The 26,547-nt window shown below is 39.2% G+C and overlaps 1 protein-coding gene across 3 annotated transcripts in view; it reads right to left on the minus strand.

Moving 5' to 3' along the window:
- Csnk1g1 (casein kinase 1 gamma 1) overlaps positions 1 to 26,547 on the minus strand; it is a 124,662-nt gene that overhangs the window by 39,910 nt on the left and 58,205 nt on the right. For all 3 annotated transcript variants that reach the window (XM_041679472.1, XM_041679471.1, XM_041679473.1), the window contains 2 exons: positions 5,172 to 5,323; positions 2,457 to 2,691 (listed from right to left, as the gene is read on the minus strand). In XM_041679472.1, the coding sequence (XP_041535406.1) occupies positions 2,457 to 2,691; positions 5,172 to 5,323 (387 nt within the window). The remainder of the gene's footprint in view (positions 1 to 2,456; positions 2,692 to 5,171; positions 5,324 to 26,547) is intronic.

The following is a 26,547-nucleotide window of genomic DNA, read 5'->3' on the forward strand; positions in this document are numbered from 1 at the left end:
CTGGGCTCACCATTTCTATTAATTCAGTCCAATGAAATGAAAACACAGCCAAGACATCTACTTTGGGCCTCAGTTTCCTATATGAAAATAAAGTAGTCATTTGGATAATTTAAAAAATTATTTTTGAGTTCTAAATTTTTAAAATAATCAGTGCTAAATCATTAGGTCTTAATTTTATTTTTCCCCACGACAGAGTTTCTCTGTGTATCCCTGACTGCCCTGAAACTTTCTCTGTAGACTAGGCTGTCTCGAACTCACAGAAGTTCACTTGCCTCTGCCTCCTGAGTGCTGGGATTAAAGACATGCACCACCACCCCACCTGGCTAGGTCTTAAAATTTTTAAGAAACCCTGTCTAGAAAAACAAACAAACAAAAAAGAAGCCTGGTCTTGGTAGTGCGGTGGCAGACACCTTTAACCCCAGCACTTGTAATGTAGAGTCAGGCCAATTTCTGAGTTGCAGGATGGGCAGAGCTATACAGAAACCTTGTCTTGAAAGACAAAAACAAAAAACAAAACAAAACAAAAAGAAACAAACATCTTTGACATGGTGCAGGCTCACTTTCAGCTTATAAGAAAGATATACTTGCTTTCAATGCACAACACCCCAATTTTAGACTAAATGTTCAAAGAAAAAGAACAATGCAGCCCCCAATGTTCTCACTCTAATTCTAACTGCACAAACTGGATTGTGTCAATCAGTTCTTAATCAGTGGGAGGTGGCTCATGTGATGTAATGTCAGCTAGGAGGCCTTTGGCTTTGCTCATTTCCACCACAAAATAAAAATAAAACTCTCTGAGTTATTTGACAAAACATTTCCCATGGTCTTTCTCCCCCATTAACTTACAAAATATAATACATTTCAAAACCAGCAACATTAGAGCTCCTATGGAAACTTCTCTGATGTGACACCTGAGATAGAGTTTGTGAGTTTTGTTTGAGACAGGGTCTCACTATGTAGCTCCTATGAAGCGGAATTCACTTTGCACATGAGGCTGGTCTCGAACTCATAGAGAACCATCTGCCTTTGCCTCTAGAGTGTTGAGATTAAAGAAGTGCACTACCATACCCAATTACAAGCATGCCTGCCAGGCATGGTGGTACATGCTTTTAATCCCAAAAACTTGAGAGGCAGATGTGGACTGCTCCTTTACACTGTGTGAATGTATGTCGCTGAGATTGGTTGAATGAAGAAGCTGAATGGCCAGAACCTGGACAGGATAAGGTTAGAGCCAAAGTGAGAATGCTGGAAGGAAGAAGGGCTGAGTCTGGAGTTTTGAGCAGATGCAGAGAGAAGCAAGATGGGCATGCCAAACTGAGAAAAGGCACAATACACATGGCAAAGTGTAGATAAGAAATATGGGTTAATTTAAAATGTAAGAGTTAGCTAGTAACAAGCTTGAGCTATTGGTTGAGCATTTATAATTAATATTGAGCCTCTGTGTTGGTTATTTGGGAACTGGTGGGAAGGAAAGAAAAGTCTGCCCTAAAGACAGAGGCAGGCAGATCTCTGAGTTTGAGGCAAGTTTGTCTGGTCTACAATCAAGTTCCAGAACAACCAGGGCTACACAAAGAAATGCTGTCTCAAAAACAAACAAACAAACAACCAAAGAAAAAACACACACAGAGACATACAAACACACACACAGTTTTCTTTTCTTTTCCAAAATGGAGAGAATAAACAAAATGTTACAACATGTTAAGATTTGACCTGAAGAACAGTTGGACCTCATGAAACCCCCTTCTGGAGATAATTCTAGTGGCAATGGCAGCACATCAAGATGATGAAGTACTTTAAAAAGGGTAGATGTTCGAAACATACCTTGTAGAATAATGAAGATAACTACCACATGGAGTGACCCACTGGGTTAAACATTCTATTCAAGTCACATTTTGTCTGAATGTATGTCTGTGTACCATGTGTGTTCCTGGTGCCAAAGAGGTCAGAACAGAGTATCAGATCCCCTGAAACAGGAGTTACAGACATTTGTGAACTGCCATATGGGTACTGGGAACTGAACCTAGTCTTCTATAAGAGTAGTCAGTGTTCTTAATTGGTGAGCCATTTCTTCAGTCCCCTAATCCATGCTTTAGTGAAACCTCTTCACTAACACAGGCACAAGCAGGATATTCTCCTTTTGTCTGCTCCTATATAGAGTCAAACGTGTAAATACAAGTGTCATTATCAAACCCTCTCAAATACTACTACCTTGATGCAATAACTGAAGTTTTTAAACTGCTGAGGAACAAAGCATCAGAAAACAGTTGAAAGAATTAAGAATCCATCAGTATGAAGGTATTTGGAAACATTACTAACTTACCATCTCAATCTAAGTACAAAACAGTCACTTACCTTATGATGCAACAAACAGTACAGGTTGTAACGCACAACGTAATGCACAATGAAGTGTTATTGGAAAACCAAGTTGTTCACATGACCTGCCCCTGTAAACACACCTTTGCCGAGATGCGTGTTGATAGACATGTATCGTGCAGTTCCAGTTAAGCTTTTGTGCTCTCTGTAAGGTATGTGTTTTTTGGTTTCAGGATCAATGTATTCCTTGGCCAGTCCAAAATCTATTATGTGTATTACATGTTCTTTCTTATTGCCTTGTCGGCCAATCAAGAAGTTCTCTGGTTTCACATCTCGGTAAATGAGATTCTTTGAGTGTACATACTCCATTCGAGAAAGCTAAAAGAAAGAAAGAAAATAATGGAAATACCTTGAAATAAGCACGCGGGGGTGGGGGGGTGTTGGACCCTCCTTTTTTATTTTTATATTTTTAGTTTTTGAGACAGGTTCTCACTATGTAGCTCTGGCTGTCCTGGAACCACAGAACTCTGCCTGTCTCTGCCTCCCAAGGCTGGGATCAAAGGCATGTGCTACTATGCCTGACCCAAAATATTCCTTTTTAAAGTTATGATGATTTATCTATTCATTCATTCATTCATTCATTCATGGGCATGCTATGGCAGTTAGAGGATAACTTGTAGAAAGAAGTCAGTTCTTTCTACCACGTGGGTCTGGGGACAGAATTTAGGTTGTCAGGCTTGGTGCCGCGCACCTTTACCTGCTGAGCCATTTCACTGGCCCCCCAATTATTTTTCAGTTTTACTTTTTCCTTCTCATTGATTTCTGTATTACTTGCTGTCTAGCTAGCCCTTGAGTTTTGAACTTAAGCAACCTTCCTATCTGCATTTCTTAAGTAGCTGGCATTGTAGATATGCCACTGTCCCTGACTCAGCATAAGGTTTCAGAAACTAAAATTAAAATAAAACTCATCTCTTGGCTGGGTGTAGTAGTGCATGCTTTTAATCCCATGGATCTCCATTAGTTCAAGGCCAGCTTGGTCTACATAAGAGAGTTCCAGGTCAGCCAGGGGTATATAGTAAGACCCTGTCTCCAAAAAATAAAAGAACAACAACAAAATCCATTTGCCTCTTATTTATCTCCCACTTTACTGATTTATAAACCAAAACTACATTTTAAGGTTTGTTTTGTCATTTTATTTATTTGTATGCATGAGTTTACGTGTACCAGTTGTTTACGTGTGCCCACAAGGCCAGAGGCTTAGAACTGGAGTTAGAACCAGTGTTAGTTGTCTGATGTGGGTGCTAGGAACCAAATTCGGGTTTTCTGCAAGAGTAGTAACTGCTCTTAACTGCTTTCTCCAGAACACCCCACTCCTAGTACTTTTAGTTACAAATATATCATAACTATTAAGATTAGGAGAAAAAAAATGAGACAGTAAATTTGGCTAAAATGATACTACTTTATATATTGTAACTTGCAAAGGTGCTGAGACAGGTGCAGCTGCCACTTCACTTGTCTACACTTTCTGTCTTCAGTTGCTCAGGACTCTCTAACCCCAATTTTGGTATTGCAGAAGTAAGAAAACAGAGGCTGAGTGAAATTAATGCTAACCTAACATCAGATAGCTGGCTGGCAGCTGAAGGAGGACACGCAGCGTTTAAGCTATAGTGACCACAGCTTGAAATAAGCAACTGTAACATTGTCTCAAATTTCATTAAATAATTCTATCTATCAAGCATTTCTACTTAGTGTAGAAAGGGAGGCTTAAATATTTAGAATTTGGTCAATTTTCAAGTGTTTCCAAATTGCTATTAGATGATGATGTAGTGAGACTACCACTACCTCAAATGAATGACCATGTGCCTGACAGTGGTACACATCCATTTTAGCACTCAGGAGGCTAGAGCAAGAGAATCTAAAGTGCAAAGTCAGTCTAAGCTGGTGAGAACATCTCAACAAAACAAAACCCAACATTTGAATTCCTCTCTTGAGGGTCTAAAGAACTTCTCAAAGAGACTATTCTAAGTGCTTAAGCTGGAATTAGATGTAATTTGGCTGCAAAGCTTCTTGGCCAGCCCTAAACTATATAATACATCAAAGAATTAAACATCTCAGTCACGTGATCTTGAATAAAGATTAGTGCAGGGGGTAGTACCTTTAATCTTTTCTAGATTTCAACAGTGAGAGAAGGAGGGCATGATAAAAACCTTACAGTTATGTGCCTAAGACCTATAAATAAAATTCTGAAGTAATGCCGGGCGGTGGTGGCGCACGCCTTTAATCCCAGCACTCGGGAGGCAGAGGCAGGCGTATCTCTGTGAGTTCGAGACCAGCCTGGTCTACAGAGCTAGTTCCAGGACAGGCTCCAAAAACCACAGAGAAACCCTGTCTCGAAAAACCAAAAAAAAAAAAAAAAAAAATTCTGAAGTAATTACTTGAATGTGTACAACTCCACCTATTCACTCCCTTTCTCCCTAATGTAAATTATATTCCTCCACTTCAGTTACAGAAAAGGTTCTGCTTCAAGGTGTAAATTCTTAAAATAGATCAAACTGCAGATGAATTGTGACTCTGCTCAGCCCTTTTGTAACCCTCTAAGTCATGTGATCAAGAACTTACCTTAGTTGTTTTGCATGTTACATACTGGTCAAGAGTCTTTGTGACCAAATTATACAAGGGAACCAGCTAAAGCAGCGGTTTTAATAGTTCCTTTCAGAAGTCTGCCAGATTCTCCTAGAATGTTATCAAGCCTGTAAAAACTAATTAAGATGTCACTATAGCTAATGCATCAGCAAAAGGCCCATAAGGATGTGGACAAGGAATCTATTTATCTTCTGGAATAGCACATCAAAACTCACCAACTGGATGGCTATCATTAACACCGTCTTCAAAGTAAACGTTCGGTCACAGAGGTCAAATAAGTCCTCCAAGCTAGGGCCAAGGAGCTCCAGCACCATGGCATTGTACTTCCCACATGGTCCAAAGTAATATACCTGTGGGAGGCCTTCACCTGAAAGCAGAGTGGGAGACACAAAAACCAAAATGTAAGACAACTGCATTAGCAATGACTATAATATGAAGTGTAATCTGTGAGATTTCAATTTCCTTTCACAGTCCCTCTTGGAAAAGTTAAACTGAGTATAATAGCTTCAATGGGACCCATTACTGGTGGAAAAGGCTAAGTCATTGCATTGTATGTTCAAATAAGCAGTTATTTAATACCAGAGTGTCAAAGGCATTTCCACTATTATAAAAGAAAATGGTTCCTTTCCATTATTGGTTCAGAGTGTAAACTATTCTTCCCAAAGGATGACTGAAAGTGCAGTATCATAAAAGGTTCAAAGGAAGCCTCACTGAGCTCAAAGCCAGGCTAACAGACTTTGTTACATTAGCTGGTTTCATTAGCACGCCCAGTGCTTACAGCTAAAGCCAAAGGGAGTTGTTTGCAACTGCTGCCCCCTGGAGAATTCAGATTGAAGAGGCTAGGTCAGAGAGGTGCCATCTGGCCCTAGGCCAGCACAACTGGCTTTCTTTTCACATAGAATCTCAGTAGGGCTTTGTTTTCTCTCAGCTTGAAGCCAGCAGACACTTAACATTTGGTTGCTGTTAAGTATTATGAAAGGAAAAGGGAAAAATCTCAAAACCTCCAATTTCTCTAAATTTGAAATTTAGAGATATGTGAAGCTAAAAAAATTTGGATTTTCTCACCTAAATAGCAACTTGTGAATGAATTCCTCTTTACAGTAAATGACACCACATGAGAACAGTAAATACTTAGAAAGCTGAAAACATTTCAAAAATTATCTCACCTAGCAACAACATTTCCACCCTACACATGTACATATTAATCTATTCAAACTCACAGAGAAACGCTTGCCTCTGCCTCCCAAGCCAGGGACTAAAGATGTGAGCTGCTTAGTTCCATATTTTTATTTTTAAAAGAATTATTTTGGGGGCTGAGAGATGGCTCAATGTTAAAGGCTAGGCTCAAAACCAAAAATTAAAGGTTTTTATTTATGCATAGGTGCCCATGGAGGCTAGAAGAGGGCATCTGATCCAATGGAGCTGGAGTAGCAGGTGGTTCTAAGATGTGGGTGTTGGGAAATGAACTTCAGCCCTCTGAAAATGCAGGAAGAGCTCTTCATGGCTCTCTCTCCAGCCGTCATTCTTTTTAATTTATATGAATGAAATATAGGCAGAAGCAATGCACATCTAACCATCCTTTTCCCCAGGGAAGTCCTTATATATCTGGAGCTACTGTGATTCACTGCTACAATGCATTTCATAAACTGCATTAATATATCTTGTTCCTCCTAGACACTAAACAACTTGAGTATTTTAATATGTTCATGCCTAGTCTATATCGTCTACTAAGGTACTCTTGCTCCTACCAATTCTCGAGTTATTTTTATTCTGTCTCCAAACAGAAACAGGATTTGAACTGAATTGTCTTTTTCCCTCTCCCCCTGTTGTTCCAAAGTCATTTTTCAAGATTTTAAACACACAAAATATAACAGTTGTTTTCAAGGAGTCTTGCTGAGAAATTCAATGTAGAACATTCTACCAAAGAGGTTAGTTGCTTTTATCTATCAAACACATGATAGATAGTTTGGGGATATTTTAAATTTATGCTCAATTTAATAGATTTTTTAAAAATATCTCTAAAAACTTATTTCCCTAACATTAGTATTATATTCCTCAGAGATAGTTGCAGCAGGGTCTGTTAGTTATCTGGCCATCATTCATTGTTTCTTTTTTCCTACTTACTAAAAGAACTTTGTGTGTGTGTGTGTGTGTGTGTGTGTGTGTGTGTGTGTGTATTTATGTGTACGATGCAGAGGTGTTTGTATGTGTGTATACATTTGTGTGTATGCTAAAGTCAACCTCAGGTGGTGTTCCTGTCTTTGCCTCCCCAGCACTGAGAATACAAGTGTGCACCACTGGGCCTGGCTTTTTACCTGGGTGGGGTGTTCAACTTTTGGTTTTAAATTTACTGACTGAGCAATCTCTCCAGTCTCCAGAACTTCCGTCCATTGCAAAAAGCAACCTGCACAGTTGCAACTTATTATAGGAATGGTCAATGAGATGGAAGCAGAAATTTCTGAACAGGGTGGTTCTATCTAGAAAAGCCCTTTCAAGAGAGCTGATTAAAGAGGACAGGTCACTTTATGGAACTCCAGAAGCCAAGGAGAATCACAAAGTATCTTAAAGATATAATAGAGTAACAGGAGTAGCTGTAGCAACCAAAAGAGCTTGAGAGCCGATGATCTGATGTCTGTTCAATAGTCACACCCAAGTTGAACTTTACATCCATCTACATCCTTTCTGTTTTGTTTTCAGATGCTGGGGATTGTATCACTAAAGTACATCTCTAGAGTTGTTTCTAGATTTTTCTTAATCTAACTGAGCAACAGTTACATGCTTTATTTAAAAAGAAAAATCAAAGATCATCCTTCTTAAATACATTGTTCCTTTATTGAATTCCAAGTCTAGGTACACTATCCTCTTTTTAAACAAAGTTCCAAGTCAGGTTTTAAAAATGGGACGAATAAGTTGCTTGCTTTCAACAACCTTCAGGATCAACCTAGATAGCCCTTTGTCCATATTTACTAAAACCTCAACAAAAGCATTTTTGGGTAATGTCTATAATTTCTAACAATAATGCCAATAATAAAATCTGCCAAGAAACTTAAAAGAATGAGCACTTCCTGTTTGTTGCATTTAAAACTTCAGAAGGCCTTAGTGAACTCTGGGATGTCTGAGACCATATCCAGACCATTGCGTGGCTTCACAGCATTGCTAGGGAGGTACTAGCTCTAAAACACTAGAACACAAAGAGTTCAAGTTAATAGTTTTGTGTCTATCTTGAGGCTGGAGAGATGGCTCAGCGGTTAAGAGCACTGGTTGTTCTTCCACAGGTCCTAAGTTCAATTCCCAGCAATGACATGGCAGCTCACAACTGCCTGTAACTCTAGATCCAGGGGACCCAACACCCTCACACAGACATATATGCAAACAAAACACAAATGCACATAAAATAAATAAATTAAAAAAGAGTTTTGTATCTAACATTTGCTTCTGCTACTACTTCTAGCAAATTCCTTTGCTTCCTTCTGCAGATTGGCTTTTTCATCTTTGCAATACAGAAGAATTTAAATTAGTTCCTTTTTAAATCCAAATTATGACTATAATTTTCTTCTAGCTACCTCCTAGGTTCATCTTTGTAAGGTCACAAAATCAGTATGAATTAAACTTAGATTCCATGTGGAGTAGCAACTAAAATGTATAGCTATCAGCTATAACTAGAAAAGATTTGCCTGAAACATCACTAATACTTAAAACAACAACAACAAAAAAAAGATGAAGTGATTTCACACATTCTGAACTAGCATTTCTAGGAGTGGAGATGAAGCAACACTCTGTAAGTGGTGGGCAGCCCCAACTAGAAGCTGCACCTGAAGCGGAGAAACAAAGGGCATTGTTTTATGACTTATACGTTACTAGCACTCAACGTAGTAACCAGCCAAACCAGTTTCTACACAGTTCTTTCAGACTGGAACAACTGAACTTATTTACTTGTCTATTCATTTGAGACTGTGTTTTACTATATACAGTCCAGATTGGCCTCAAACTTACTATCTTCCCGGCTTAACCTCCTGACTGTTGGTGCTGCAGGTGTGAGTCACCATATCCAGCGTGGACACAATACCTCCCAAAGGAAATAATCTTCAGATTATTTATTTAAAAGACTTCCTGGAGGTGAGGACAGCTTTCTATGCCAAGTTTCTCAGGTTATTAGAAAAAATGAACTACCAAGCAGGAAATTCTCTTCAGGAGACGCAGTCATAATTTAAAGAACTGTCTGTACAAAGAGTTGCCTGTGTAAGTGCTATTCTGTGCCTATGTATTTTGCATGGCTACCCATAGAGTAGTAACGGACCTCCACTACTCTTGGTTAAAGATTACCATACAATAATGTCTTACCCACCCCTGGGTTGCAAACAAGTGAAAATCCTGAATCTTTCACTCTTTTGTATACTCATCTACAATTCACTGCTTAATTAAATTCAAATTAACATTATGAAGCCCAGCATTCAAGACTTCAAGGTCAGCCTGGTCTACAGAGTGAGTTCCAGAGCAGCCAGGGCTACACAGAGAAACCTTGTCTCGAAAAAACAAAAAACAAACAAACAAAAGAACATTATGTTGTGAAATTCTTTAATAAGACCTGGAATAAGGACAGTATCAATGCAATACAAGCTATATACATTGTAATTAAGGCAATTCCTGTGAAAAATTATAAGAGAAATGGGATAGGAAAGCTGAGCAAAGCAAATATGCATTGGATTCTTTGATCACAACATATCAGAAACTAAGGTAGTTTTAAAATCTCTCTGCCACTGTCTTTCTCTTGGAGGGGTGCAGGGTTTCATTGTCATCTAGGCTAAAAAACTGGTTGAGGTTGGCCTTGAACTTGAAATAATCCTCCTGTCTCTTGAGAAGTGGGATGTCAGGCTTAAAACTATCACATCAGGCTAACTTTATAATCTTTTATCTTCTCTGGAAACAGTGCATTCTTAAGTGAGGTCTCTCATTAAACCAGTCAAAAGTTTAAGAACAGTTTAATTATAGGTTAAATCCTCAACAAACCCAAAGTGCAAGATTATATATCACATCATACTGAGTATTTTTCCAGAAATAGCCTATACATTGAGCAAACATTTTCTTATAAAGCCTGCAAGCCATATGTCTTAAGAATATATCAAATTGTATAGCACAGGAAGTAAGGTTACAACACCACAATTAATTATCAGTGTATCACAAATTTAATTTGGGTTAAACCTACCATACCAACATTAATTGCTTAGTTATTATCCAAGCTATTCAAGTTGCTGCTACCTAAAAGTATCCCATAATGCATTATGAAGAGTAACTATTCTAAGCAGAGATATTTTAAATGTATATAAGGATGAAAACTAAAATAGAAGCACCTGAAACTTTTGGTAATTTGCTTATATTATTACCTAATAATTAGACTCCAATTCCCTCCCCCTCCAAAAAAACAGGGTTTCTCTGTCTAACAGCTTTGGTTGTCCTGGAACTCGCTTTGTAGACCAGGCGTACCTCAGACTCACAGAGATCCAACTGCCTCTGCACTATAATCTTTAAGCAAGTTTTATTTATTAAAACATAAATAATGCCGGGCAGTAGTGGTGCACACCTTTAATCCCAGCACTTGGGAGGCAGAGGCAGGCTGATCTCTGTGAGTTCGAGGCCAGCCTGGTCTACAAGAGCTAGTTCCAGAACAGGCTCTAAAGCTACAGAGAAACCCTGTCTCGAAAAACCAACCAACCAACCAAACAAACAAATAAATAAAATATCACTATACAATAGCTAGTCTGTCATTATAAATCAATTACAGGGCTGGAGTACATGCATATCATGTGTAGCTCTTCCATGGTTTGAGTTAAATTTTCATCAAGTAGCTTATAACCACTTATAACTCCAGCTCCAAAGGATAACACCCTCATAGACAGGCAGACAGATAGACAGACAGACACACTTAAGAGAAAGTAATTTTTTTGTGCTAGAGAGATGGCACAATGGTTAAGAGCACTGACTGCTCTTCTAAAGGTCCTGAGTTCAATTCCCAGCAACCACATGGTGGCTCACAACCATCTGTAATGAGATGTGGTGCTCCCTTTTGGCCTGAAGGCATGCTTGCAGGAGAATACTGTATATACAATAAATAAATCTTTAAAAATAAAGAAAAGAAAGTAAATTTTTGTTTTTTTTAAAAAATATCCTTAGTCTGGGCATGGAGGTACAAACCTTTAATCCCAGTGCTAAGGAGATGAAGGCTGGTGGATCTCTGCGAGTTCAAGGCTAGCCTAATCTACACAGCAAGTTCCCAGGAAAGCCAGGGCTACATAGAGAGATCCTGTCTCAAACTTCCCATTCACCCCCAAAAAAGGTTTTATCTGTTTGTTTGCTTTTGGTGTTAGCTACTACTGAAAAAAAAAAGTTTTATTATCACAGGCCTTCTTTTTTGATTCCTTTATTTAAATAAAAATTTAAACTTGCTCAAAGGTTCATGGGCTTGGTGAGCATGTTTATGTAAAAGAAAAGCTATAAAAGTTCCATTTTTAAGATTTAGAAATTAAGGATTATTACTCATCTCATGCCTTTCCTTACTTCTTCCTCCACCAAACAAGTTTGAGCTGGTGTTGAGTACTCTAGCTCTCAAGAGACCCGTGAACAAGGTGATTATAAAACACTTTATTATAGTAAGAACAGAACAGTCCTAATTCCTTGGTTCTCCGTCAACTGTTTTCCTTATTAAGCCAGCATTTCTAGTCAATTTATATGTGAAACAGATTCATAACAAAGACTTCAGGTTTTCACAGCCAAAGGAATCCTGTCCCTTTTAAACACACACACACACACTATGCCTTTATCTTTGTGCCAGTACACTGTTTTTGTAAAGTTAGTATGCACTTTAAAGGTTATACATTTACTTTTCCTGCTTTCTTAGTTCCTTACAACCCTCCTTTTCCCCTACCGTCCTTTTTGAGGTAGTTTTCACTTTGAAAGCAGAGTGAAACTAGAAAATATCACAGCGTTTTGCTTTTAGAGTTTTCTTTTCTTTCTTTAACATTATATGTATGAGTGTTTCACCTGCACGTATGTATGTGTATCATGTGTGCCTGGTGCCTTTAAAGGTCAGAAGACAGTGTTGGATTCACAGAAACTGGTGGTTTTGGAAACTGAACTCAGATCCTCTAAAAAAGCAACAAGTACTCTTAATCAACGAGCACTTCTCCAGGCCCTCTCAGAGTTTTCATTAACCTTGAAGTACCTATTAAACAATTTCTTTACAGACAATGGTGGATTGGGGATGGAGAGATTGCTTAATAGTTAAGACTACTTGTTGTTCTTCTAAAGGATCCAGGATCTATTCCCAGCACCCCACACAGTGGCTCACAACTGTCTGTAATAGTTTCAATGGATCTAATGCCCTCTTCTGGTCTCCATGGGCACTAGGCACGCATGTGGTACAAAGACTTACATATGAAGTACCCAGACACATAAAATGAAACAAGAATAATTTAAGCTGGGCGTAGTGGACCACGACTTTAGTGGACACTCCTCAGCAGTGAGGAGGCAGAAGCAGGTTGGTATCAGTGAGTTAAAGGACAGTTTGGCCTACAAAGAGATTTCTGGGCCAGTCAAGGCTATATAGTGAGATTATATCTCAAACAAAACAAAAACAAAATAAAAAACGCACAAAGAAACAAAAATCAAAAGAAAAAAAAGAAAAAAGTTATGGTTGTAGTAACTGATAAATGGTAAGCACTATCTAAGCAAATAGAAAGATAAGAAGAAGATTCAGGATTTTATCTGAATGCCCCATACCCACGTTGCCTCAGCACATCATTAGACTATTTTCACAGGAAACAGTCTTTTCCACATCAAGAATATTCTCGGCTGGTCTGAAGGTAGTGAGTTACCTCAACTGACTGTTCAGTCGGTTACAGACTGTTCTACACTTTCCCCCACTCTCACTATTGCACTTGACTAGTCTTAAAAGAAAAAAAAAGAAAAATTTAATAAAAAAGAATATTCTCAAGGGTTAGGACTGCACCTCTGTGATAAAGTGCTTAACTGTTCAGTCATGATTTTTTAAAAATATTTTTTGAGACAAGGGTTTCATGTAGCCCAGACTGGTCTTGAACTCACCATGTAGCTGAGGATAACCATGACTTCTGATCCTCCTGCCTCTTCCTCTCAAGAGCTGTGATAACAGATGTGAACCACCACACCCAGATGAGAGCCATGAATTTTCTTTTAGATTTCTCTAGGAGCCACATTTTAAAAGTAAAAATATGTGAAATTAAATGTATTAATATATTATGCTTATCTAATATCCAAAATAAAGTTTTACCATGCCATTTATTTTTAATATTTTATAACCTTTATTTTTTAGTCTCTATGTATGGTATTCTGCCTACATGTATATCTGTATATTACATACATGGAGTGCCAGGGCAGGCCAGAAGAGCAAGTCAGACCTGCTGGGACTAGAGCTAGATATAGTTGGGAGCTGCCATGTGGAAGTTGGGGATTGAACCTGGGTCCTTTGAAAGAGCAACCAGGGCTCTGAACCTCTGAACTAGCTATCCAATCCAAAAGATGGAACCAATTTTTAAATTATATTTTAAACTTGGAGGGGGCAAAATCTTTGAAATTGATTGTGTAGTTTACACTTAACATTTAGATTAAAGGACTTCAGCTCTGACAGACAGAAGTGAGGCTGGAGAAGGAGTAGGAAGGAAGTTCTATTCTTAGCATTTAGCTTGGCCCAAGCACCCATAACTCTCTCCTTCCTCTCAACTCTCAAAACCTAAGTCTGCTTCTGTGGAGCTAGTCACAGGATGTTTCTCCTTCACAAGAACTTGGTGCAGTGCCCATCTTTCAATCATGGCATGCCCAGGATTTAGCCTAGAGCAACACTTAAGGATACTAAGTGAAAACCACTTTGGTAAATGTAGACACATTCTGGGTGTGGTAGTAGAGGTGTGTAATCTTAGCGCCCAGTATGTGGGAGATCCATGGTTTAAGGATCCATGGTTTAAGACCAGCCTGGGTTTTGAGATCGAGTCTCAAGTACCAAAACCAAATAATAAATGTACAGACCCATATCTGACTCTGGACCTTGATTTATTTTGTATCTGGAACCCTTTTCTTATACTTTTATTTTAACATATTTGTTAAAATAGTAGTACATTTTTGTTAGTGAAAACATTACTTTTGAGCTGGGTGGTGGTGATACACGCCTTTAATTCCAGCACTCAGAAGCCAGAGGCAGGCAAATCTCTGTGAGTTCGAGGCCAGCCTGGTCAACAAAGTGAGTTCCAGAACAGCCAGAGCTACATAGAGAGTCCCTGTCTCAAAAAACAAACAAACAAACAAACAAACAAACAAAAAAAACAAGCAAGCCCCCGCAAACCCAACTTTCCTTGGCTTATCACTAAACTGGTAAAACATATTTTATAGTTCAGTCAGGGATGATGAATTAAAGCATTATGAACTAAAAAGAGGAAAATGCAATGAAAAGTTAAACACGTTAGGCTGTTCAAAGTTCAAGAATGCAGAGGTGTAAGTTGACAATTTTAGTGGATGGACTATAAATTACTTAAGAATTACAGAAGGAAAATGACACTATAACTGATTGCCAACGTTAAAAAAAAATCTTTTAGCTGGGTAGTGGTGGCCCACACCTTTAAGTCTAGCACCTCAGAGGCTAAGGTAGGTGGATCTCTGTGAGTTCAAGACCAGTCTGGTCAACAGAGTGAGTTCTGGGGCAGTCAGTGCTGTTATACAAAGAAACCCTGTCTTGAAAAACAAAAACAAAATATATCTGCTATTGTTTTCTCTAAAGCATGCTTATCAATTTTCATTCTAAAAATATAAGGGGGGGGGAGGCTGGAGAGATGGCTCAGTGGTTGAGAGCACTGACTGCCAGGTTCAATTCCCAGCACCCACATGGCAGCTCACAACTGTCTGAAGATCCAGTTGCAGGGGATCTGACACCTTCACACCAATACACAGAAAATAAAGTTAAATAAATCATAAAAAATTAAAAAATATATAAGAGGGTTTTAGGAAGCAAGTAAATTGCTATTTGAGTAGTGGTTACAAGGAATATATATCTTTCTCAATCTTTTAAACCAAACAAGCAAACAGATTCATACTATTCCTTTGGTGGGCTTGGAACTCTATGAAGACCAAGCTGGTCTCAAACACACAGAGAGATCTGCCTGCCGTTGCCTCCTGAGTGTTGGGATTAAAGGTGTGCACAACCATGTCTGCTTTATATAATCTTTAACTAGAATGGAAAGAAAATTTTGTTTCACCAATTATACAGACTTTTGTTCTATAGTATTTGATAGTTTTTAAGATATTAAATATTTGACCACCTCTAAAGGATTAACCTTGATGTACTAAGATAAGGATTGGGAGTGTCTGAAGGCTGTGTGAAACCTATGACAATCACTGAGTTTACTCTAGTCTTTAGATTGGAGTAAACCTTTCCCTAGTCTCAATTTCAAACAAGCATCCTCTAAAGCAGTGGTTCTCAACCTGTGGGAGATGACTGCTTTGTGGGTTGAATGGCCCTTTCACAGGACTCACCTAATACCATTGGAAAACACAGATACTTACATTACAATTAACAAAAGTAGCAAAATTACAATTATGAAGTAGCAAGAAAAATACTTTTATGGCTGGGGTCACCACAGCAAGGAGGAACTGTACAAAGTGTCATAGCATTAGGAATGTAGAGAACACTGCTCTAAAAGTAATTACTATGTCCTATTCAATGTCCAAAAATTGGCTTTGATAATAAGGAAAACAGGCCAGCAGTAAGAAAGATAAATATTAAGACAAAACAACACAAAGCGTACACCTTAGTGTTACAGGGAAAAAAATAGGCACTGTAACATTAACCATTTTGCTTATCTAAAAAATGAGCCTCACTGACAGGCTCTGGTGATCCACTCACTCTTCTAAATCTTTGCCTAGGACCATAATTCTCCATACAGTCACCTATGCATAAGCTAATTGGGCTTTTGTTTGTTTGTTCATTGAGACAGGGTTTCTCTGTAGCTTTGGAGCCTGTCCTGGAACTAGCTCTGGTAGACCAGGCTAGCCTTGAACTCACAGAGATCCTCTAACCTCTGCCTCCCTCCCCGAGTGCTAGGATTAAAGCGTGCACCACCACTGGCTTGCTAATTGGGTTTATTTCCAGAATTTTACCTTGTTTTTAATGCAAAACACAAATTCCAAGTAATAAATGTTGCCTTCACACTGAGCAAATGCCTCCAGCTGATCTGAACTTTGCAAAAACAACACACTACAGGGGTGTCAATATTCTGTGTCACTGTGAGGTATGTACAGGTCAACAATTTCACAACATTGTACTATAACTGAAAAAACTAACAATCTAAAATGTGTAAAATATAAGTGTTTTTTTCTCTTGCAAGAGAGCTTTCCCCAACTTTTACAAGTATTGGAAATTACAAAACTATGAGTGGCTTTTTATGACTTCCTTTTTTATAAACAATTTAAAACCTTTTAAATTTAATCTTCTGTCTATCTGTCTGTCTGTCTCTGTCTGTCTGTCTGTGTGTGTGTGTGTGTGTGTCTGAAATGATGCTTGTACGAAGGACAGAGGACAGCTTTAGAGAATGGAGACTGAACTCAGGGGTCAGGTTTGCACAGGAAGCAATTTTTACCTGCTGAGACCTCTCTGCTCCTCACTCCTGGCCCATTTTATCTCCTTTGAGACAGGATTTCAATATGTAGCCTCCTGAGTCCTGGTACCGTAGACCTGTGTCATCAGGTCTAACTGAGTACTAAAGTGCAGAGAAGGGTCAGCTGGGGTTGGATCCAAAAGAGGAGCAAGTCTCTTACAGCATTATATGTAACTGTTTTGGCTTTTCTCTGACTACATAGTAGACTTAATGAGTAAGATCCCAGTGTAAAAGCAATTTCTCAGTGTGCCTAATATTTGTAATGTTTTGACATAATAAAGTTACCTACAGTAACCTACACAGCTCATACCAGACAGATGCTTAATCTAGTTACATCCTCCCCACAGCCTCATAATATTTTAAATAAGTTTATAATTTTTAAACTAGTCCACATTTATAGCTATTCTGGGCATCCAGACTGACAACTCGCATGGCATATACAATCAAAGAATTCATTCTTATCCTACAGGGTTGGGTCTCAGATATCAGTTCTTTTCTTTGGCCAACTAACATAATTAATAAAGGGTAATGTCATGTTGTTTCATTCCTGGAATGACAGGTGGGAATTCATAGAACCACATTTTTTTTTAAATCTATAGGTCTTTGCTTTAGACAAGAAATAGCCATCTTATTAATTTTTATTTTATTAATTTTGTTTGTTATGAGACAGGACCTTAACTACATATCCTCAGTTTGCCTGAAGTTTACAATGTATACATACCACTTTATCCTTGAACTCATACAAATCTGCTGGTCTCTGACTCCCCAGAGCTAGGAGTCGAGATGTGTGCCCACCATACCTGGCCAAATTCATTTTTCATCTTTAATTTCTCTCATTTGATTTTCCATATATAGCTGTTTTGCTGGCATGCATGCCTGTGCATCATATAATGCAGTACCCTTAGAGGCAGGAAAAGGACATTGGATCTCCTGGGATTGAAATTAAAGGTTTGGAGCCACCTGACACGGGTGCTGGGAACTGAACTTAGATCCTCTGGGAGAACAGACTATAATGAACCATCTCTCTAGCCCCATTTTAGGCTATTTTAACTCAACAAAACCAACTTGCAAGTTTTCTGGTATTTAATTTAGAAACAACCTCAAGGGCTGGAGAGATGGCTCAGTGGTTAAGAGCATTGCCTGCTCTTCCAAAGGTCCTGAGTTCAATTCCCAGCAACCACATGGTGGCTCACAACCATCTGTAATGGGGTCTGCTGGCCTCTTCTGGCCTGCAGGCATATACACAGACAGAATATTGTATACATAATAAATAAATAAATATTAAAAAAAAGAAACAACCTCAATTAAGGTTTCTGTAACTTCAGTTCTAAAGGATCTGACACCTCACCTAACCTCAAAAGGTTCCTGCATGTGCGTGCTACATATACATACACTCAAAGGCATACACATGAAAAATAATTATATTAAAAACAAATAATTAGTACCAAATAAGTGATTTATAACTTTTCAAGCTCAGTAAATAAAACAACCCTCTTCCCTGTACTCTCACCCAGCATTGGGCATGAGTCACTGATTGGACTTAAACACATCAATGTTCTTTAAACATTGGTTTACAGTTCTTCCTGGGTTGATACGATATAATCTTAGCACTCTTGAGACTGGAATAGGAAGTCTGAGGCCAGTATGGGCCACATAGTAAGTTCAGGTTGGGTAGAAATAGAATGATAGAGTGAACGTCTGTCTTTCTACACAACATAGGTAAATTTGGAATATCTCCTCTCTGCTCCCTCCCCATCAATTCCTGTCACTCACTCCCTCAGGAAAAGATAGTCACATATTGATTTATCTGAACCTTGTCCTATTATAGCTCAGAGAAGCTTTTCATGCAGCAACCTCAGGTTCTTGCTACTGACTCATCAACTCATGCACATGTATATTTAGGTTCTGCTCCCAAGCAGGGCAACTGTTGCATTGGTGGTGTTGCCTGTTCTGCAAAAGATATTCAAAAGTATATCAGATATCTAACCGAGAAGATAGGACTGTACTTTTTTTTTTTTGGTCTTTATGTGAGGATTATATATTTAGAGCAGGCCACTTCTACAGAGAGGAACAAGTCACAAAAGATGAAAGCTTGACAAAGTCAAGTGTTAACCTCAACTCATCATTCAGAGAAGGAGAAAACTGCTTCTCTTGATAGACATTTGCTTCTTCTCAGCTGATTCTTAACCAAGAGCAGCAGGATGAACACAGATTTTGTGAAAGGTCAGCTTTCTGGGAGTACTCACTATCCTAAGGCACAACAGTATACAGTGGTGCACGAGCTAGGGTTCTAAATGAGGGCTTTGCACATGAGAAGCAAGTACCCTATCATTTAGCTACATCCTAGTCCCACATAGTTGTTTAAAATGTCTTAAGACAGGTGGTAAAATGGTTTAACAGGCTGCTAAGTCTGATAACTGGGTTACATCACCAGGATCCACAAGTCAAAAAGATAGAACTTATTCCTGCAACTTGTCCTCTGACTCCACATGCACATGGTAGCATGCCTGTACATGCCCCCATTACACCCCCTACAGTGATGTCTGAATGAGATGTCCCCACAGACTCAAGTTTCCATATTTGGTTCCCAGGCAGTCGCACTTCGGGGATAGAATTGGGAGGTGTGGTCTTATTGGAGGATGTATGTCACTAGGAGTAGGCTTTGAGAATTAAAAATACTGGTGTCTGTCCCAGTTCATTCTCTGCTGCCTGCCTACAATTTGAGATATGACCTCTGAGCTGCTGCTTCAGCCACCATGTCCGCTACGGTCATGCTTCTCTACTGTACTGGTGATGGGGCTTTTACTCTTCTGGAACTTCCTTCTATATGTTCCTTCCTTCTATAAGTTGTCTTAGTCATAGTGTTTAATCGTAGCAACATAAAGTAACTAACACACACACATACACACCCAAATAAGACATAATATTTATAACACATAATAATATATAATTTGCATAACAAACATACTTTAAAATTTTTAAATGTTGGAGTAGGACAGATGGCACAGCCATAATAATATATACCAATCTTGTAATGGACCTCAGTTTGGTAACTAGCACCCATGTCAGACAGCTCTAGAGAATTGGATGCCCTCCTCTGATCTCTACAGGTACTACATTCATGTGCACATACTCACACACATATACCTATAATTAAAAATAAAGAACAAGAGAGACGGCTGAATACTTAAGAATATTGGTTGCTCTTACAGAGGACCTAGGTTTGGTTTCCAGCACTCACATGGCAGCTCACAACAGTCTATAACTCCAATTTAAGGGGATCTGACTCTTGCTTCTGGTCTCAAGGGTATTAGGCACGCATGTAGTGCAATACACCTATGTAGGAAAAACAATCATGCATATAAAATGATAATTTTTCTGTGACACTACTATTTTCTTGTCATGTTAGCAACCATTTTCTCCCAATTCTTTTTCTTTTTTTATTTTTTTGGTTTTTCGAGACAGGGTTTCTCTGTAGCTTTAGAGCCTGTCCTGGAATTAGTTCTTGTAGACCAGGCTGGCCTTGAACTCACAGAATCTGCCTGTTTCTGCCTCCTGAGTACTGGGATTAAAGGCGTGTGCCACTCCCGTCCAGCTTCTCCCAGTTCTTAAGTAATAGTCCTGGAAAACTTGTTCTTTGCTGTGTGGTGATGGCCATAGGATCCCATAACCTCTGAAAAAGCTATCAGATAAAGACTAGAAAACCAACCTAAATTGGATCGGTAAATCAGTTCAAGCTGGGACTTAAAGACTCTAGCCAACCCGATGATGTTTAAATTTAGAGGTAATTCTGTCTACCAAGACGGTGTCTTCTACCAAATGTTAGAAGAAGCTGAAAAGGATGGAAATGGGGAGAGAGGAGGAGATGAGGCAGGTAAACAGAAACTAAGGAGAAAGATGGAGGAAAAATATAAAGAGTATGAGTCAGGCAGTGGTGGTGCACGTCTTTAATCCCAGCACTCAGGAAGCAGAAGTGAGTTTGAGGCCAGCCTGGTCTACAGAGCTAGTTCCAGGACAGGCTCCAAAGCTACAGAGAAACCTTGTCTCAAATACCCTCCCCCAAAAGAGTGAGTGACAAGAAGAGTTAGATAGAAAGCCAGAGACAAAGTAGTTCTCTTTATCTCCAGAAGTTTCCAAGTTCTATGCTCCAATCCCTTATGATATGGCTATTTTTCCTTTCTTAGTTTTCTGACATGTCCCTACAGTCCTCTAGTAAGGCTAACATAACTTAAATAGTTAAATTACTTGCACTCAGAACAATGATGATGACCCCACACATATACTGCTCATCTGCCTCCTCTTTACCCAAGGTTTCTTAAGAGGTCATTGAATGACAGGCACTATACTAGATCTTTTTCCTACAGAGTGAGAAAGAAAAAAAATGAAGGAAAGACACACCAGAGTCTGCCAGTATGTAATTCTCTGACAAGAATAATACAATGAGATCCTACCTTAGAAAGAAAGAAAGAAAGAAAGAAAGAAAGAAAGGAAGGAAGGGGAGTTAGCAAAATAAAGGGCACACATGATCACATGATGTAGAAAGGGACGAGAACAAATTTAATTATGCATGCTTGGGCAAAGTTTACAAAAATAACGCTACTACAAGTTATTTTGCAAGTGTGGCTGTTATATAAACTTTGCACTACTGCACAAAATACACAGCGAATATAGCTGCATATTGATGTATTATATATACATATTAAACATATCCATTGAGCAAGAGCACATATACAAGCCCACTTAGAACATACTTTAAAAAAATTTAAGATTTCCAAGACTAATTTTAAGATTATCTGTACTTTTCACCTTTTATGCTAATTTAGATCCTAACCTCACACATGACTCTTACTGTTTCTCAATAGGTTTCTTTATAAAGAACTGTCACCCTTGAAATCCTAATGTTCTAAAAGAGATACCTGTAAACTGATGTGATTTATGACAACTATTGCCTGGTTTAGTTATCTGAAGATATTATCTGGGTGCTATCCCAGGCCTGCTTGCTACCAAAGCCCTACAGTGGAAGACCCTTGGTATAGGAAACTTGATGAAGCAACCCACAGATGGGAAACTTACTGTCCAGCATTATTATCCTTGCTTTCAGTTTTTCAGTATTTTAATTAAGGGCTATGTCTTTGTGGATTACCTTCCTTTATTCTTCCAGCCAGAAGTCATGTTGGGAGGATGCTGGGAGTAGGGTTAGCTTGACTTTCTCCTTTATATTCTTCTGTCCCTGCTTAGCCCATATTTGTTTGTTTGTTTTTCTCGTTTCTCAGTTCTCTTAGAGCAGCTTGTTGTTGGCTGGCAAGGGAATTTCTGGTGACTATAGTTCCTTAGTTACGTCTTAGTGATCCAAACAAATCAGTGTCCCCCCCCCCCCAATTCTTCCTTGTGTATGTTTGTGTTTGTCCGTATGCATGTATGGGGTGGGTCTGGGTAGAAGGGAGGGAAGGGGAAGGATACGTGAAATCTCTAGGTTGTATGGGGAAGAAGGGGGCACAGTTAGTTCTAAGTGGGCTCTTATGGTACCTGTTGTGGGGGTGAGGAGAGGTTGGTGTCACACCATCTCCCTCTCCTCAGTCATATAGCTTGGACACCTGCTTTGCCCTATGGCTGTCTGTTCCTGGGAAAGTTTTTGGAAGGTCATTCAGGAAAAAATGGTCATACTGCCATCTGCCCTAGAGTTAGATCTGCAGACAGAGGCAACTTGTGGCTGGACCCAGCCTATAGTGGGAAATGGGAATAAAAGGATGAGGGCAGAGAAGGGCTCCTTGGAACAGGTCTGAAGTACAGTATGAAGCTCTGGGAATCAGGAGGTGGAGAAGGACTAGGTGGGAGGACCTTCCAGAGAGGATGCAAGGGAAACTCGCTGTTGTTGACATGACTGAGGTGGGTGGGAGTTGTCACTGCCAATTGAGCTACTGGTTCTAATGAATCACATTCAGAATATTCAGTAGAGTTGACACTGTAAGGGTTGGGGAAGGTAGGAGAATGCTCCTTCCTCCTAAGCCCTTAGTGTATACTGAGTTTTATTTTATTTATTTATTTGTTGGTTTTTTGAGACAGGGTTTCTCTGTAGCTTTGGAGTCTGTCCTGGAACTTGCTCTGTAGACCAGGTTGGCCTCAAACTCACAGAGATCTGCCTGTCTCTGCCTCCTGAATGTTGGATTAAAGGCAGCGTATGCCACCACCACCCAGCCCTGTGTACTGAGTTTTAAATGACAACATTCATTCTACTGACATCTTTGTCATAGGGTTACTATTGCTATGATGAAACACCATGACCAAAAGCGACTTGGGGAGTGTGGTGGTTTGAATAGAAGTGGTCCCCACAGACCCAAGGGAAAGATACTTTTAGAAAGTGTGGCCTTGCCGGAGTAGGTGTGACATTGTTGGAGAAAGTGTGTCACTGGGGGGGGGGGTGCTCTGAGGTATCGGATACTCAAGCTAGGCCAGTGTGTCTCAGTCTCTTCCTGCTGCCAGATGTAGAACTCTCAGCCTGCACATTGCTATTTCCCACCTTGATGACAAGGGACTAAACCTCTGAAACTATAAACCAGACCCAATTAAGTGCTTTCCTTTATAAGAGTCCAAAAAAATTCTTTGGCTATTTATAAGCTACTTATGTCTCAAGATCTGAAAAGTGATAGCTATTATAATTCAACTTGTTTTGCATCTATAAAGACTGGGGTTCGATCCTTAGCTCCTTCCTCCCTGAAATAAACCAACCAAACAAACCCATGGATCATCATCAAAACACTACAATATTTGTGTCTACATCTACATAGTATGTGTGTGAATATTCTCTATATATGTGCCCATGCTTGCTAGTGTACTATCAATAATTAAGTTATCTATAAACCATATTATAGGGGCTGGAGAGATGGCTCAGTGGTTAAGAGCACTGACTGCTCTTCCAGAGGTCCTGAGTTCAATTCCTAGCAACCACATGGTGGCTCACAGCCATCTATAATGAGACCTAGTGCCCCCTTCTGGCTTGTGGGCATACATGGAAGGAATGCTGTACACATAATAAAAAAAACAAAAAAACAAAAAAAACCATATTACACAGAAAGACTTAACAAAGAGGAGGTTTGGCTTGAAAGTAGACTCAGAGGTGTACGGTAAACAATAGCACAAAGCAGCTGAGATGAAAACCAAGTGTGCACTATGAAAATTATAAAAAGGCAGATTTTTGAAACAAGATAGGTAATTCTAAATATCTTTTAGTTTCCAACATTGACTTTTACACTTCAAGGAATGGTAAATGGTATGGCTAGATTGAAGTCAAGCAGATGCACAATTATTTATTAAGAAAATTCAAAAGAAGGGGTGGAGAGATGGCTGAGCAGTTAAGAGTATTTGTTGCTCTTCCAAAGGACTTGGGCTTAATTCCCAGGGCCCACATGGAGACTCACAACTATTTGTGACTCCAGTTTGGGCAGATCTAAGACCTTTTTCTGGCCTCTGAGGGCAACAGGCGCATATGATGCACAGACATATATATATATAGTCAAACACTCATATGCATACAATAAAAATAAATAAATCTAAAAATGTTTTAAAGAAAATTCAAAATCGATTCTTGCTCTAGGGCAGCAGTTCTCAACCTGTGAGTCACAACTTTTTGGGGGGGTGTCACATATCAAATATCTGGCCTATCAGATATTTATATTATAATTCATAACAGCAGTAAAATTACAGTTATGAAGTAGAAACAAAATAGTTTTATGGTTAGGAGTCACCAATGTTATCATTCTGCTGATCTTCCCTGCCACCTGGGTACCCTGTCTGCTCTTTATAGTTAGGAGTCACCAATGTTATCATTCTGCTGATCTTCCCTGCCACCTGGGTACCCAGTCTGCTCTCTCTCTGTATGGCATATCTGTCTGTCTCTTGCTCACTGCGGGCCTCAGGTCAGTGTCATGAATGGTAACAACCACAACATGAGGAATTGTATTAAAGGGTCACAGCATTAAAAAGGTTGAAAGCCACTGCACTAGGGTAAATTGTAAACATTCCCAAAGTTTTCCTCATCATGGAAAAGCCTGGCCACTTGTTATTTGCAGAAAACAACACACACTCCAGTTATTTTAAGAGCACTGGGTAAAACTGAGTAGAGTTGTACACCTAACACTGAGTAGAGTGTTAACCCTAACACACAGGAAGTAGACAGAGAATGACTTCAAGTTCAAGAATAGCCTGAGGTACACAGAAAAACTCAAGGTCAGCTTAGGGTACTACCAAAACCAACCAACAACAACAGAAAGAAAGGGGCTGGAGAGATGGCTTAGCAGTAAAGAGTACTGGCTGCTCTTTCAGAGGACCCATGTTAGATTCCCAGCACTCACTGGGCAGTTGACAAACTGCCAATAACCTTACTTCTAGTAAACCTGACACCCTCTTCTCGCACCAGGCATGCACAAGGTATAAAACATACATGCAATTTGACAAAATTCAACATCCCTTTATGATAAAAGTCTTGGAGAGATTAGGGATACAAGGGTCATACCTAAATATAATAAAAGCTATATAAAGCAAGCCGACTGCTAACATCAAATTAAATGGAGAGAAACTTAAAGCCATCCCACTAAACTCAGGAACACGACAAGGCTGTCCACTCTCGCCATACCTCTTCAATATAGTGCTTGAAGTTCTAGCAATAGCAATAAGACAACATAAGGGGATCAAGGGGATTCGAATTGGAAAGGAAGAAGTGAAACTTTCGTTATTTGCAGATGATATGATAGTGTACATAAGTGACCCCCAAAACTCCACCAAAGAACTTTTACAGCTGATAAACAGCTTTAGTAATGTGGCAGGATACAAGATCAACTCCAAAAAATCAGTCCCCCTCTTATACACAAAGGATATGGAAGCAGAGAGGGAAATCAGAGAAGCTTCACCTTTCACGATAGCCACAAACAGCATAAAATATCTTGGGGTAACTCTAACCAAGGAAGTGAAAGATCTATTTGACAAGAACTTTAAGGCATTGAAGAAAGAAACTGAGGAGTATACCAGAAAATGGAAGGACCTCCCTTGCTCTTGGATTGGGAGGATCAACATAGTAAAAATGGCAATTCTACCAAAGGCAATTTATAGATTCAATGCAATCCCCATCAAGGTCCCATCAAAATTCTTCACAGATCTTGAGAGGACAATAATCAACTTTATATGGAAAAACAAAAAACCCAGGATAGCCAAAACAATCCTATACAATAAAGGATTGTCTGGAGGCGTTACCATCCCTGACTTCAAACTCTATTACAGAGCTACAGTGATGAAAACAGTGTGGTACTGGCATAAAAACAGAGAAGTCGACCAATGGAATCGTATAGAACACCCGGATTTTAACCCACAAACCTATGAACACCTCATTTTTGATAAAGGAGCCAAAAGTATACAATGGAAGAAAGAAAGCATCTTCAACAAATGGTGCTGGCATAACTGGATGTCAACCTGTAGAAGAATGAAAATAGACCCATATCTATCACCATGCACAAAACTCAAGTCCAAATGGATTAAAGACCTCACTATCAGTCAGAACACATTGAACCTGATAGAAGAGAAAGTGGGAAGTACCCTACAGGAGATGGGCACAGGAGATCGCTTCCTATGTGTAACCCCAACAGCACAGACATTAAGGGCAACACTGAATAAATGGGACCTACTAAAACTGAGAAGCTTCTGTAAAGCAAAGGACACTGTCACCAAGACAAAAAGGCAACCTACTGACTGGGAGAAGATCTTCACCAACCCCGCAACAGACAAAGGTCTGATCTCCAAAATATATAGAGAACTCAGGAAACTAGACTTTAAAATGCTAATTAACCCAATTAAAAAATGGGGCACTGAACTGAACAGAGAATTCTCAGCAGAGGAAGTTCAAATGGCCAAAAGACACTTAAGGTCATGCTCA

The sequence above is a fragment of the Microtus oregoni genome, unplaced genomic scaffold (genome assembly GCF_018167655.1).
Source record: "Microtus oregoni isolate MIOR12 unplaced genomic scaffold, Mior012 000032F_ref0000030, whole genome shotgun sequence".
Taxonomy (NCBI): Eukaryota; Metazoa; Chordata; class Mammalia; order Rodentia; family Cricetidae; genus Microtus; species Microtus oregoni.